Source organism: Emys orbicularis, chromosome 2 (genome assembly GCF_028017835.1).
Source record: "Emys orbicularis isolate rEmyOrb1 chromosome 2, rEmyOrb1.hap1, whole genome shotgun sequence".
NCBI lineage: Eukaryota > Metazoa > Chordata > Testudines > Emydidae > Emys > Emys orbicularis.
Window position 1 is genome coordinate 143,072,401 of NC_088684.1, and position 16,023 is coordinate 143,088,423.

At 41.1% G+C, this 16,023-nt stretch overlaps 2 protein-coding genes across 3 annotated transcripts in view; one reads left to right on the forward strand and one right to left on the reverse strand.

The window, feature by feature from the left end:
• The window catches only part of MOB1A (MOB kinase activator 1A), a 24,504-nt gene extending 17,010 nt beyond the window's left edge, over positions 1–7,494 (forward strand). The window contains exons 5-6 of the mRNA XM_065399460.1: positions 70–233; positions 2,669–7,494. Of these exons, the coding sequence (XP_065255532.1) occupies positions 70–233; positions 2,669–2,746 (242 nt within the window). The 3' untranslated portion in view covers positions 2,747–7,494. The remainder of the gene's footprint in view (positions 1–69; positions 234–2,668) is intronic.
• BOLA3 (bolA family member 3) overlaps positions 1–16,009 on the reverse strand; it is a 22,530-nt gene extending 6,521 nt beyond the window's left edge. Inside the window, exons 1-4 of one of the 2 annotated variants that reach the window (XR_010561152.1) lie at positions 15,934–16,009; positions 15,084–15,207; positions 12,586–12,674; positions 10,260–10,461 (exon numbers count right to left, since the gene is read on the reverse strand). Coding sequence is in view for 1 of the 2 variants with exons in the window: in XM_065399461.1 (XP_065255533.1) it covers positions 10,396–10,461; positions 12,586–12,674; positions 15,084–15,207; positions 15,934–15,978 (324 nt within the window). In the remaining variant the exon portion in view is untranslated. Of the gene's footprint in view, positions 1–9,417; positions 10,462–12,585; positions 12,675–15,083; positions 15,208–15,933 lie in introns of those variants that run through there. The other variant, XM_065399461.1, reaches the window with a different exon arrangement.
• Between the last annotated feature and the right edge of the window lie 14 nt (positions 16,010–16,023).

Genomic DNA, 16,023 nt, shown 5'->3' on the forward strand with positions numbered 1-16,023 from the left:
TTTCATTCTGTAGCTGGGCTTTCCGCTTTCATATATTAAACTGGATTAAGAAATGTTTGCACATTTCAGGTGTCCCTTTTCCTAAGAACTTCATGTCTGTGGCAAAGACTATACTGAAGCGTCTGTTTAGGGTCTATGCCCATATTTACCACCAGCACTTTGACTCTGTGATGCAGCTCCAGGAGGAGGCCCATCTCAACACCTCCTTTAAGCACTTTATCTTCTTTGTACAGGTAAGCTTTAAATTACTAGCTATTCGTCCTAAAGTGACTCCTTCTACAGACACATTTAAAGGGGCACTATCAAGTTAAATCTGATCCAGAACGTAGGTTTTATATAAAACAGATTTACAGAATCTACAAGACTAATACAAATGTTTCCATAAATGTTGATTTTTTCCCCCCAATATGGATCACTGGGAAAATTCCAGAAGACTGGAAGAAAGCTAAGGGGCCAATATTTAATAAGGGTAAACAGGATCACCTGGCTAATTAGAGGCCTGTCAGTCTGACATCAATCCCAGGCAAAATAATGGAGCATCCGATACAGGACTCGATTAATAAAGAATTAAATGAAGGTAATATAATTAATACCAATCAACAGGGGTTTATGGAAAGCAGATAGTGTCATACTAACTTTTTTTATAAAATGACATGTTTGGTTTATACAGACAATAGCGTTGACACAGTATACACCTCTACCCCGATATAACGCTGTCCTCGGGAGCCAAAAAATCTTACCGCGTTATAGGTGACACCGCGTTGTATTGAACTTGCTTTGATCCGCTGGAGCACGCAGCCCCGCCCCTCTGGAGCGCTGCTTTACCGCGTTATATCCGAATTCATGTTATATCGGGTTGTGTTATATCGGGGTAGAGGTGTACTTAGACTTCTGTAAGGCATTTGACTCGGTACCTAAAAAGATATAAAATTAACATGGCACACATAAAGTGGATTAAAAACTGCCAAACATAATTGTAAATGGGGACTCCTCATTGAACAGGTGTGTTTCTAGTGGGGTGCTCTAGGGATCTGTTCTTGGCCCTACACTATTTAACATTTTTATGAATGATCTGGAAGAAAACAAAATCATCACTGACAAAGGTTGCATATGACATAAAAATTGGGACAGTGGTAAATGATGAAGAGGACAGGTCACTAATACTGAGCGATCTGGATCGGTTGGTAAGCTGGGCGCAAGCAAACCGTATGCATTTTAATATGGCCACATGTAAATGTATACATCTTGTCTTATTTAGACGATAGGGGGCTCTATTCTGGGGAACTGACTGAAATAGATTGGGGAGTTGTGGTGGATAATCAGCTGAACACATGCTCCTAGTGCGATGCTGTAGCCCGAAGGGCTAATGCGATCCCTGGATGCATAAACGGGGATCTCCAGTAGAAACACAGATTTTTACCTTCCTATTTGGCACTGGTGCAATGCTGCTGGAAAACTGTGTCCAGTTTTGGAATCACAATTAAAGAAGGATGTTGATAAATTGGAGAGTTCAAAAAAGAGCTGTGAGAATGATTAAAAGGTTAGAAAACATGACTTATAGTGATAGACTCAAGGAGCTTCAATCTATTTAGTTTAACAAAGAGAAGGTTAAGAGGTGACTTGATTATAATTGATAAGTACTTACACTGGGAACAAATATTTAATAATGGGCTCTTCCATCTAGCAGAGAAAGGTATAACACGATCCAATGGCAGAAAGTTGAAGCTAACATTTTTAACAGTGAGAATAATTAACCATTGGGACAATTTACCAAGGGTTGTGGTGAATTCTACATCACTGACCATTTTTAAATCAAGCTTGGATCTTTTTCTAAAAGATAAGCGTTAGAAATTATTTTGGGGAGGTTAAATGGCTTGTGTTCTACAGGAGGTCAGACTAGCTGATTACAATGGTTCTTCTGGCCTTGGAATCCTATGAAATCTATGAAAGTTAGATAATGTTTCCAATGGACACGTAAGAGAGAAACTTCTGCTGCCAATATTAGATGGCTAGCTGAGTGTAATTAAAAAGGTAATCGATTGAGATGGCACTTGACAAAACCACGTCAAGTTTTGCTCTTGTAGTTAAAGCTGAAGGCATTAGAGATATGGGTCACGTATCTGGTTCTGCTGCCGATTCACCACATACTGTTTATTTACTTTCTCAATCTCCTTGTGTCCTCATTTCCCAATCTGTGAAACGGGGATAAGACTAGACCTGGTCAAAAAATCCTATTTTATTTCTCTGGTAAACGTTAAACAAAACAATTGCACTTAAAAAACAATTACCAAAGTTTTGAATTAAAAATATCAAAACAAAACCAACTTTTTGTTTAATTTCAAATCAAAATTTGTATTTAACAATTTTCTCTGAAAAATGTAAAATTTAGTCAGTGTAGTTGTTTTCACAGACCTTCAGTTTTGTTGGGGGAGAACTTAGTCTAGCTCTAGAGAATATCAACCAGACTGGGCTTTGAGAGGATTAATTAGCATTTATCAAATAAACTAAGTATTTTTAAATCACTTGTATCAAGCTGTTTGTTGTAAAATGCTGGAATTCTTTATTTTGCCTTAGTTTTGAATTAAATGGATGTTGCGTGTCACTTATTCTGTCTACTGCAATTTTTATTTAAATTTATCCTTTTTCATGTTTCTCTCTCCCCCTGCAGGAGTTCAACTTGATTGACAGGCGTGAGTTGGCTCCTCTTCAGGAACTAATTGAAAAGCTAGGATCCAAAGACAGATAAATTTTCCCTGGAAGAATTCTTTCTGCTTTCAAACATGGTTCCTCTTTCTTGCTTCATATACCAGCTGCAGCTATTTCTTTACCACTTTGTCTTTAGTGGCACAAACCCTGAGTAACCAGGTACCACCGCTAGCGGGTCTAAAACAGATGCTTTCCAGTCTAGCACAGTTACTGCCCTTCTTCCATCTTAGTAGCTGGTGTGGGGGCTTCATTGCAAAGAGGTACCAGGTCAAATTTCATGTAAAATCCAAGGTCTGCAATTCAGCAAAAGTGTCTTCAGAGCAAAGTAGCTATGAATTCTAAGAGCTACTTTATCAGATCTTTTACTTGGAAAGGTGGGGTTCATGATTGCATTAATCCCTGCAATGTCATGATTTTCTAACTGAACCATATTTTGTCAATCTATATAAATTAGTGAAATTTTGCATAATTTTCAATGCAGAACTACATCATTATAGTTTGCATTAGCAGTTCCAGAATTAACTTTCTGCTCTAGAAATTGGATGGATAAGTATTTTGAGACCTCAACTCAGCTTGCAGTTTTGGGCATATGAGGTTTTGTGCACAACCCCCTAAATTTGTATGCATGGATAGGGGAGATGTTTACCTACTGTTCAAGTGCACCTTCAGGAGTGTGGATGCATAACATTTACAGGACATTTGTGGAAAAATTTGGCCACATAACACTTAATTTTTCAAACACTTCCACAAATGTGGCTGTTGTAATTTATCTGACATGAAACAACAGATGGTAAGAATTCTGTAGATACTATATTTGGCTAGAAATTGTTTGCAAAACTGCAAATGCAAATATTTTCGTTTGGGTTTTATTCCATCCAGCGTTTAGTTGCTCAACAAAGTTCCATTTTAAAGCTCTGTTTGCTAGTATAAAAACTGTTGAATACTTCTGATAAATGCATTACGTTATGAACTTTGATATTCCACTGTTTTCTATGTAGGAAATAGAACTATTTTTGCAAATTTTATGATGGATGCAATTTACACTTAAAACACACTGCATTTTTATCTCGTAGAACTAGACTGTTAATAGGTATAGGTTGGTATATGTAGCTTCAGCAACCAAAGCAATTTAAAAAACAATCTGGTATTCAGTTGGTTATGACTTTGAATTGCACACATATATATATATGTATGTGTGCCCCCTGTGGATTTTTGTTTGTGTACACCATTTCAAATTCATGTGTGTCTGTGGTTTTTAAAAAAAGGAAAAAGGTAACTTAATTCACTTAAACTCATTGTGTGGCTTTCAAAACCTTTTTTAAAAAATGCTGGATCAAACATAGGAGGAAAAACTACTGGTGTATTCCCTATGAATGCTTTTATTTTATTTTTTTTAGAGTAGTTTGTTTTTAAGTTTGTATCTAGATGCACTTTGAATTTGCCTTAGAGCCTTAAGTAAAATAGTAGACTAGCCATGAATTGCATGGACATGAAGTTATGATCCAAAAGTGACTAAGATAAAGCACAATAGAGCCCATCTAAAAAACCCAGATGAAAAACTTAAGACTGGCACAAAAGCGTAAGTGTGGAAGCTTAATTACAAGAGAAACAATCTGCATGTACCCCACTGTGAACTGCAGAGGTTTCTTTTTTTAAATAAGTGTCACCATTATCTAATGGGGTTAGTACTGTATTTTGACAAATTAAAACAGTTGTGCCAGCACCATCTGATTGTGAAAAATCTGAACTGCAGATACCTAGTTTCTTTGCTGGACTGTGAGACATCATGAGTATCATTAACGGTGTTTTGCTTAAAAAAACATTCCATTCTAAAGGCCTGATCCTGAGTTGTTTTGATGTTACTTGTGGCATGTGTCATTCCAGGAGAGAAACCTGTGGCTGACAGGTCTCAAGAGCTTGGAGGTCCTTTTGTTTTAATACAGTATTGATTTACATTATTAAATACTAGTCTCTTAGAACCCAAGTTAACTTGTAGTGCAGACTTTGCAATTCAGAGATGAAGGGTCCTAGCTAGGACAGGTGACATGTTCCACCCATAAGAAGTGGAATTTTGTGTTGAAACCTCTATTTCTTTTCAGGTAGCTTTGGCTTTTAATTTTCCTTCCTGGTGTAGGGGGCAGCCAGCGTTTTTCTTTTTAAATAATCTAGTCCCCTATGCTTCTTCCACCCAACCTACTACATGGTGCATGGGAGAAACACCAGAAAAAGCTGGGCTGGAGCTGTGCAGAGGGGAAAGCCAGCACCCTGGGGATGGTCCATTCCCCCTGCCACACCTCACCAACTTTGCTCTTTCTGCACAGCCACTTTTTTTTTTTTTCTCTTTGCAAGCCTGTTACCTGTGAACTGCAGTTCAAATGTGTAAAATTAATGGTGCTTAAAGCACCAGTAAATCCACTGCACGCTGTGTAATTCTCCCCACTCTCAGGGATTGTGAAGCTCCTGAATGGGCAAGCAGTCATGGCACTGTGCCTACTGGTCCAGGAGAGCACTGAGGGAGAGTCCCACATGACTGCCTAGGGATCTGCGGGGTTGAAATCCTGCATAAATATGGATCCTGTGCCACTTCTGCCTTTGCTGGCCCCTCTGCCCCTACTGGAACCCTATAGAAGAGTGTGTGAGATGATTCCTTTCCATATGGCTTTTGCTTACCCATACCACTGTTCACCCTACATGTCAAAGCAACTAGTTTATACTGGGATATTTCAAAAGTATGTAGCTTTTTTACAAGATGACTTTATTTTCAATCTCAAATGTCTAAAATCCAAACTTTGTAACTCCAGTGACCCACTGAATTATCTCTGTAAAATACATATATAGCCTGTTCCCAAGATGAAGCCATTTTTGCCACATTTCAGCTGATTTGTTTGTCATCCTATCTTTGAGTCCCTGAGTGAACAGGCCAATGCCATAAAGTAAAACATTGCCAAAACTATTTTCTATCAGTATTTTTCACAACTTGTATTCTTGCTTAGCCATTATTTATCTGCTATCACACTGCACACACATTGACCAAGCACTGCTGACTAAGAACAAAACATGCTGAACAAACTAGTGCTCACTTTGAACATCATAATTAACTTCTGAAAAGTACAGTAGTCATTAACTTTGAAGTGTGGACATGGGCTAGAGGACAAAAGTAAAATTGTATGGTCTCATATACACTTTGGCTGTGATTTCAAACTGACTCAGTTTACAAAATTGAATGTCTTTTTTCCAACTCATTCTGGGGTCTGAAAGATCAAGACAGATGCTTTGTCCAAAGGCAGGAATGTTTTTATAGAAGACTGATTGGACTACAGTGGTTGAAATGGCTTTGAAGGAATTCACTTTTTAATCTGCCAGTCCCTTTTGTTGTTGTTGTTGTTAGAATCAGTCAAATTCAAAAACCATTCAGGCTCGGTTTACCTAGGGTCCAATGAGCTCTGATTGAAGTTAATGAGAATGGACAGCATGCAGCACACTGCAGCATCTGGCCTTTACATGTAAGGGAAAACTGGCTAAAAGCTTTTTTGAAATCATTCTGCTTCACCAACCCAAAATGGACAGATAGTAGCTACTTAAGTTTACAGCGTTTGTCAAAAATTGTACAAATAACCTTAGTTTAAAACCACACTGTTCTAGGGTTAGCCTGAGATGTTTTTATGTAAGTTGCTCATATTTAAAACCTCATAATAGGACTGTGAATAAAACTTGTGGTTTTTGCTTGGCATCTGTAATGAGTAAGCTTTTGCCCTGGCCTTGCACAAATGCAACTTTTTCGATAATTTAGTTTTACCTTAAGTGCTTATGTATTTGTTCTGAGCTTTCTTGCAAAGAATAGATTTCAGTATAGGCGGTTACTCAACCTTTTCTTCCATTATAAAGAAACATTGCTGTGATCATTGAGAAAGGTAGGTAAGGCGTCATTTGTTTTAAGTCAAAAGAACTTTTTCTAGTTAGCTTTAAGCTGTATTTTGTTCCTAGCTCAAATCTCTGCCCTCTTCCAAGGCAGGCACTGGTCACGCCAGGGATGAGGGGCAGATTAGTGGATGGATCTCACTTGAAACTCAGCAAGCATCCAATTAATACTGAATATCCAGTAATCTGCTTCAACTAACTCCTGACAAAACTATTGGGTTTCTCTGTTCAGATTCTAGATATTTTTCTGAATTGCACTGTTAATTTAAGAATTCAGGAGGGAAATTAATCATTTAGAGGGGTAGGCTGTTCCATTTGTTAAAGGAAGAATTGACAGTGTTTGAGAAATCCTGTACTCGATTGACTTTTTGAAGTTTTTTATATTTATATCAATACACACACTTCCTCAGGATGGACTAGGCTTGCAAGGTTCTTTCATGCAGCTGTTTCAAGTAGGCAGAAAAGTTTGTTCAGACAATGTTGATACATCTTAACTTGCATTGCAGGTGAGTGGTGCTGTGACTCAGAACTGGTTACAGTATTTGGACCTCTTGCTACTTTCAGTGTTAGGGACAAACTTTAACTACAACTCAATACTGCTGCTGGACCTTGTGTGTTTTCCTGCATGTTTCCTTCAACTTGACTAAACAGTTACTCCATGGCAAAAAAACCTGTTTGCATAAATTAACATTAGTGAATTTAATATGAAAATTTTATAGTATTTTTACATTAATAGTTATAAGAAGTTTTTACTTACCTGGGGCTTTTCTGGGTTACTTTTAGGTAAATTTATTGTACTTTTTACAAAATATTTTGTATCTACTTTTGTAACTTCCATTCAATCAAATAATAAAGCATGTGGTATTCAAACGATTTTCTGGTTTAAACAGGTGAAAACACTGGGGCTATTAGGGATTTTAACCTACTGGCTTATACCAGTTATAACAAGCACAAATGATGGTCAGTCTCTGCAGTGTGGCGATAGCTTTGTATAGTGTTTACTCATTGCTTTTTCTTTATACTGTAACAATGATGTCCTCTGTTTGCAGTTGTCACCTCCACCATTAAATGTTCAGGGAAGGGAAGTGTAATGGGAATTCAATGTCTGTTCATTTTGGAAAGCTGATGGAACACTTCATACTACTAGAAAGGAGATGCAACATAAAATATTAATATGAAGACGTGAGGCACCTTTTCAGAAACACCTTAAACAATAGATCGTGCTTTATTCCCCCCCCAAAAAAGTCACTTTCAGGGAAAGGGTAAAATTTTCAAAAGGCATTTGCTTAAGGAAATAGTAATGGAAATTCCTGCAGCTATAGAAACTTACAACTGAAGTTGTTGTCTTCTCTTCTGAATGATGAACTCCCCCTCTGATTGCAGCAACACTGAGTGGGAAAACCAGGACCCTATCTACAGGCAATTTGCTCTACTTAAACTTAAATTGTTTGGACTGTGTTTACAGCAGGCTTATCGGTCTGCTTCTGGCTCCTAGTAACATATTTTAAGGACAGGCACAAGATTTAGCAGAGTTCTAGTCCTGGCTTTACCCTATGCTTCCTGCATGAGATTGGGCAACTTAATCTTTTCTGTTTCCCAAATATGTAAAGTGATCATAGAGGGGTTGGTAATACCTGTGAAGCAGTGTCTATTCTCCCAGGAAATGTGCTACAGGTGTGCAAAGTACTTCAGTTGGTATTTACTGCAGTGGAAAACTTGTTTTTTCCATTGTATAAACCTAAACTGCTGCAGAAGAGCTGAACTATCACTGTAGAGGCTCTTAGAAGTGTTTTTGATGGGATATTTTTCATAATTGTTGCAGGAGGTGTCTGAGTTAGGCCTACCTCAGGCTCATCAAACAAAATGTAATGACTGCAACAATAGACATGTAGGCACCAGAGTTCTGATGAAAGTTGCATAGAAAAAAAGCCCCACAGCCCCTATAAACAAGTTCTTTGCATCAATAACTTTAGGGCAGTAACTAATGAGATAGTTCCAGTTACTCCCTATTAGCTACAGCTCCCCTCAACCACTACTTCCATAAAGCATTACAAGACAGTAATCATCCAGGTAGGCCCTAAAATTTCATTAGAAACAACCTGAGTGAGGTAATATTTTTAACAGAAGTTGGTCCAGTAAAAAAGATAAGATATTACTGGGCCAGCATGGCTATACCACTCCCAAACTAAAGTGTGTATAATGATTAAAATTATTAGATGTTAGAATAGCTACTTAAAACAATAGACATCTTATGCATTTCAGAATTTATGCTCCCAAGACACATTATGTATCTAGTCATGTTTGGTTCATGAATCAAGAAGCACTCACCTGCAAACATGCTATCAGTTAAGTAGAGAGGTTCTAGTGCAACACCTCAGTCTTGGTAGGTAGGACATAATTGAGATCTCTTGCCAGTTAATGTCCACTAAACCAGCAGCATGTTTTGCAGCAGTTGCAACATAAACAGTAAGGAAAATCCTTCAGTAGATGCAATACTTTGCACCTCTACATCCCTATCTGATAACAGGTGGCTGTAGCAGAGGAAGAAGCTGGACTCCAGTCTTCTAAAATATGGCCAAGCAGGGGTACTTTAGTGCTCCTCTAGTCAGTATTCTACTTACCATATGGATTGTTAATTTAAATAAAAAAAAAAAAGGCAGCATCAAGGTGCTAGGATTTGGCTTACCTAACTCCAGTTACTATTCCTCCATGCTTACCAAGCACCTCAGTCACTGACTCATATGCTTACCAGAAAAGTCACTGCCCACCCCCGAAACATCAATAGACAATTACTTATAATGCAATAAAACTTTAATATAACTTATTATTTTAATAGCTAACTTAACTGGCTGAGATACAATTAAATCTGGCATGAGAAAGCTTGAACTTAAGGCACAGACATGCCCAACTAAAAGTTGACTAGCCGATCCTTATCAAAGAAACATTGACACTTCACAGGAGTTTGAGTAAAACAAGCACTTTCACAGATGCCATGAAAAAAAGGTGATCCTCGTAATTCAGACTCAGAGCATCATGCTTTGAGTTTTGCCCAACAGGAAACCTGAGCACCTTATCCTTTCAAGGACATCACACTGAAGTAATGTAACTTAAAGCCTTTCATTTATTAAGAAACAGTCTTAATTTCATATTCAGTAGCTGTGCCAGACAGCTCAGGATTATCCTGCAAGCTTCTCTTACAAAGCCATGTTTGAAATAAGATGATTGACTGAGAACTCTACAGCCTCTGAAGCAATTTCTTTGTAAGCTGCAGTTTCCTCACTGCCCTGGTTTCCTCTGAGCTACACCAGAACACTAGTCAAGTAGACAGCAAAAACATGCATTATTATTTTGGGTTTTTTTGTTCATGATCTCTTTGTAGAATCACCACTGCTGGGGTCCTTTTCCACTAGATGTTAGTAATGAAAGATACTTTGGAAGCCAATACTTCTCTCTGCAACATGCTCCACAAACCATGGCATTCCAGTTCCATCCTTGACTTACAGTGATTAGTTTTTTGATAAAGTAACCAACTAAGATTTGGCATCAGGTACTTTATGAAAGAATAAGAAAGGATAAGTTAAAATTAAATAAACATGAAATAGGATCTCTCTTTAAATAGCTTCTGAAATACTTACAGTCCTTGTTTTAACACCATTAAATATTGATTTAAAGATAAGTCCATAATCCAAAAATAAAAACTTCCTGTTTTGTCTCATGCCCATAGGTGTCCTATCTCCACACAGGTTTCTAACAATGCTGCCTGGTTCATCTTCAGTGCTTTGGAATAGATGTGAATATCCGTAGTCCATGCATTGCTTTAATTTCTTCACTTAGTGCCTAAAATAAGAAATTAAACAAGTCTTTGAACAAAACTACAAAAAAGCAACTCAACTGAACACAATAGAACAGAAGTCTGTGGTAGAGGCAGATGGTCCACAATACCATTATAAAGATAATGGCAGAACAGCAGTTGTTCCTTATGCAAGCACTGATTTTGGACCCTGGTCTGTTACTTGGTACTGGGCAGGAGGAGAGACACTTCCTCACTTGAAACTGAATGGGCCAAATTAACAGCATGATTAAGATGAATACTTCCGTGATGTAGCCAGCTTGTTTTTATTCCTTAATGGGGATAGGGGGGAAATCTCAGGCTCCTAGAACGATCCAGTACATTGTGAATTCGTTGCAATTCCTCTTAAAGAATGTCACAAAAAACTCAACCACATGCTGTAGTTAACCCAGTTTGCTTGGTCTCCATAAATTAGCCAATTAGATGTGGAGCCTCCAACTATTTTGCATTGCTCCCTATTCCAGAAAAGGGGGATTGATAATGGCAAAAGAGCCTTTCACTGCCAGCCAGGTTATCACTTCAGCTAAAACCCAGGTTTGTGGTGTTTTGGTAGTCTGTCTAGTGGTCCTAGCCCTGATGCCAGACAAGAGTTCACAAGAAATGACACTAATTCACTACAGTAAGATTTCAGAAATTGAGTTACTTTGAAGAAATTGCTTCAAGTTAAAGAAATGAGAGTTGTAGGAAGTACATGCATTAGCTAGAAATTTTATAAAGAATAATTACCTCTTTCTTTTCTTCAAATTAACTGGTTTCATTTCAACAGAATTCTAGATAGCATGAAACTATGCTTATAGACTTCCAGTTCCTATGCCTCTTTAAAGTGTTACTAGGTCAGTCTAAATCAGAGGAACGTTCTGGGGGGCGCAGCTGGGGCCCGGGTCCAGGCCCAGGCCGCCCAGCTCCGTTCCTGGCCTCGGCTCCCTTACTCCTATTAGCGTCCCCACTCTAGCGGGGTGGGGGCACAGTTGGGATAAAGGGGGGTATGAGGTTTGGGGACCACTGGTCTAAATATCTTTGTAAGAAAACCCAGGGCAACTCTCAGAGTAAAGGATATGGTGCTAGGAATGTTCTTTCCAATCAACCTAGGCTAATGCGAGTGGAACACATGCAATCCAAGTCTAAGGTTATATCAATTAAAATCTTTCTGCATATACCACACAAGTCTACAATGTAAGCTTTTTGAATTCAGTATATTCAGCACCTTACATTCAGTTGTAAGCTTTTCAGGACAAAGAATAGTCCTATGAGTAGAGTCCTCATCACTTAATTGGGCACTATAATTATTAATGAACATTTAGACTTTGAGACATTTAAGTTTTGTAATGGGACAAATCAGGAAGGTTGCAGGGGTGGTATTTTTAAGGTCCACATCCTCCCTAGCCCCAACTTCTTACTTTACCACTAGCCATCTATTAGTTTTGCTAGGGTGCCAGAAGGCTTGTTGAAACTTATTTCCAGCTGCCCTCTCCCTGATAATCGTGCAAGGAGACTATAGCAGTATATAAGACCCCTTGCAAAGCAGAACCATTTGGGAGGTACAAGGAGATAAAACTGGGAGCAACTTAAGAAAGGGAAACTGTCAGGACGCTTTTCCTGATACGGAAAGCCACATCACTTGGGTCATTTTGAACTAGACTGCAGACAATCTCATAGGGAAGAATCCTGCAGTAGTAAGGGGATGGGTAAGATGATCCAACAGGTCTTTATCTCCTCTAGCTTTTCTATGCTTGATCAGGTGGTTTCTCCCCACACAGAATAACCCTCAGAAATCTGTGTTATTGATGGTGTGGCAAGGTCAGCATTCAGCACCTAATCCTTGAGCTCCTAAATCTGCTCTACTCACATTGAAATTAATTGAGTTATGGGGTCTCCACACCCTGTTGTACCAAGCCCTGAAACTGTTAGCTATACCTAGAACACCTTTGGCAGTGGTTTTGGCCAGGTAATGGCAAATTGTCCTGGACATACCTTGAAATAATCCCCCCACCTCATCAGCACGTATTTAGTTTTTGTAGGAAAGTTCCCACACTCCAAAAGGTGGAATTAATAAACCACTGGTTATAACAAAGGAATATGATTGCCCTTCCAGATCCCACAATACTACTTACCTGATTAACCATTTGATGTTGCTGGACAGTTCTCTTTTCTTTAAATTCTTCAGATTCTATATGAATTTCATACATTGCTCCACAGCCTCCTTTAAAACAAAATTACATTGATTATATCAGTGTCTTAGTCATTACAATTCTATGCAGTATACAGATTGATTATAGTTTAAGGGGCATTGGCAGGAAAAGTCATTTAAACAGATTTCCTTATCCAAATTACTAGCATATGCTGCATGTTTGAAAGCTGTAAAGTCTTTCTTAAAACAAACCCCATAAATTGTGATAAATATTTAAGCTTATACAATTAAGTCAGGCTGATCAGTTTCACCTCCCTTATTGCTAAACCAAAGGGAGATCTTAGATGGGAGTGAAGTTCTAGGGTGGAGCTCTGAATATGGTAAAGGTTGAGAATCACTGGACTAGGCAATGTTACACACACACACAAACTACATTAAAAGAATATTAAGGTTGCAAAGTTGGGAAATGCCAGATTGAAGACTGCCTCTGCAACCTGAATTCACCCCGTTTGTGCATATACATTGTGATACAGTCTTTAATTACAAAATTACAGGATCACATTCTGTTTTTTCCACGCACAAAACCCATGTCTCACTCAGCGCTTAGAATGGGCAATGCTCACTGTGTGAGAAGCTATTCAATATTTTTTGTTATCTTTGTAATTCAGTGTGTGGCTACAGGCCTTATTTTACTACACACTACTCAAACCCACACAAACACGAATGAATTTGTTTTCACAACACCCCTGAGAGATGAGGGAGTTTTCTTTTAAAAGAAGTGGAACTGAAGCACAGAGATTAAAGGTCAAAAGTATCCACTAATTTGGGTGCTCAAATTGAGATGTGTAGGACCGACTTTTTGAGAGTATTTAGCATTACACCGCATCGTGTATGTTCTAAGCACAGCTCCCACTGATTTCAACTGCAGCTGCGAGTGCTCAGCACGTCTGAAAACTGGACCACAATATCTCAAGTAGGGCATCAAAGAACACACCATGCGTGACCGCCTCTGAAAAGTTGTTTTAAGTGACTTGCCCAGCATCATGTAGAAACTCTGTATGTGGCAGAGGCAAATTCCAGGGCAGCATTCAACTACCTTACCCATGAGACCTCCTTTCTCTTCCTGCAATCCCCTACCTCGTTCCCTACACACCTTCCAACTTCTGCAATATTTGAGGCAGAGCTCCTACAGACAATAGCCTCCTTCCCTACATAACCCTGATTCATTGCCAGGGCATATCCCGTCTGTGCACTAAATGAGGGAGGGGTCCTGGGGGGGGGGAAATATGGTCACACAAGGAGGCTGAATCAAGGTTTCACAGGCAACCTTAACTCTGGCTTTTACACACACACACACACACGATTTTTCTTGGTTTTTGAAAAAGCAAATTGAAAAAAAGAAACAGAAATTCCATCATACTGACAGCCACATGGTTTGAACCTTTAGCTCCATCACACAGACCTCTGCCGCCTGAGCTAACAGAGTAACTCATAGCAATAGTAGGTTGTCATCCTCTATATGAATCAGCACTTGAGGGAGATGAGACAGTTTGCCAGTGGGGTTCACTTTACTGACAGCAAAGGAATGGTGAAATTCAGGAATCTTGGGTTTCATTCCAAGCTCTAGAGGAAAGTGTTCTGATGGGCAGTGTGGATGGGTGGTGGTTCAGGCTAGCCACCTGAGGGCCAAGCCTGCCTGACCATCTGGGTCTGAGCTCGGGTGGCTAGCCCGAGCAGCCGCCCATGCCACAACGTCCACACTGCTATTTTTACCATGCTAGTTCAAGCAGAGCTAGGATGAGTCTGTCTACCCAGGCTGGGAAGCACACCTCCCAGCAGCAGCACAGACATAGTCTGAGGCAGAAATGACATGACTTGCTCATGGACACAAAATGGGTCTGTGACAGAGTTGGGAATTGGACTCAGATCTCCTGTTTTGCAGCCCTGTACTCTAACCACAAGACCATTCTTCGCTGATATTTAAGTTCCCGCGGACAACAATTTTGTCTCCTTATTTATCAACTATCTATAAATAATAGCCACAATTTGTTACCTGGGTTGCTAGCAAGGGGGGGGGGGGGGGGGCAAGGATTTTTTTCAATTCTAAAAAATGATGTTAAATTTAGCAGAGGCAAAGACAGTCACGTTTAGAAGTCAGTGTAGACAAGGCCTATATTATAAAACTATGATGGAGACTCCCTTGAGAGGATAGGTACAGAGGAGAGAAGGGTTTATAGCAGTTTATAAGACAGTTCCCAGAAAACAAAAATCCCTGTTCTCAATGCTCTGGAAAAGCACATCAGACCCCACAGCTGAGACTTGAACCTGGAAGCTCATGGTCCCTACATGGAAGCCATCGGGTAAGCTGACACGTTGTCCAGACCAGATCATGGGAGCTGAGCTACGTTTGAAACCGCTGGAAGTTGTCTTTGCATCCCTCCCAAACCATAAAAGAGATTCCGCCGGCACGATTCTACTTACCTGATATATCCACTACTTTGATGGCCGAAGCCCGAGGGAATTTTTCTTTGAGGACTTGCACCACCCTGGCTTCCCCATCAGTCTGCGAAGCAAATGTTCTCCGTGTGTGGCACAGGAGAAGGATCTAGCAGGAAAAGAAACACAGAAAAGGTACAAGAACGTTACAAATAAAACTGCAGGCAGGTGGGGAGGGGCAAGAATGGTTTGTGCTGCAGAAGCGGCTCTCAGGCTGGAGGCCTGGCTGGGCGAGGCACTGTAAGACCTGAGGAGTCCTGGCTCCCATGGCCCCGACGAGGGGTCAGCAACAGCAGAATCGGGGGGCGACAACACAGGGACAGAGCCCCTGACACTACCCATGGCTTAATACACGGACTGTACAAGTGCCACGGCCCAGAGCCCCCCAGCCCCCTCCCCAACGCGGGGGGGCCCTGCCAGTGCCACGGCCCCGACCTCCCCCACGCGGGGGGGGCCCTGCCAGTGCCACGGCCCCGACCTCCCCCACGCGGGGGGGGCCCTGCCAGTGCCACGGCCCCGACCTCCCCCACGCGGGGGGGCCCTGCCAGTGCCACGGCCCCGACCTCCCCCACGCGAGGGGGGCCCTGCCAGTGCCACGGCCCCGACCCCCCCAGACCTCCCCAACGCGGGGGGGGGGGGCCTGCCAGTGCCACGGCCCCGACCTCCCCCACGCGGGGGGGCCCCTGCCAGTGCCACGGCCCCGACCTCCCCCACGCGGGGGGGGGCCCCTGCCAGTGCCACGGCCCCGACCCCCCCAACGCGGGGGGGGCCCCTGCCAGTGCCACGGCCCCGACCCCCCCAGACCTCCCCCACGCGGGGGGCCCCGCCCCCTCACCCTGTGGCCGCGGCCCAGGATGCCGGCGCTGATGGCGGCGGCCATGTCCCGGTGAGGCGGCGGGCGGGCCTGTCCTCACCGCCCGGGCCC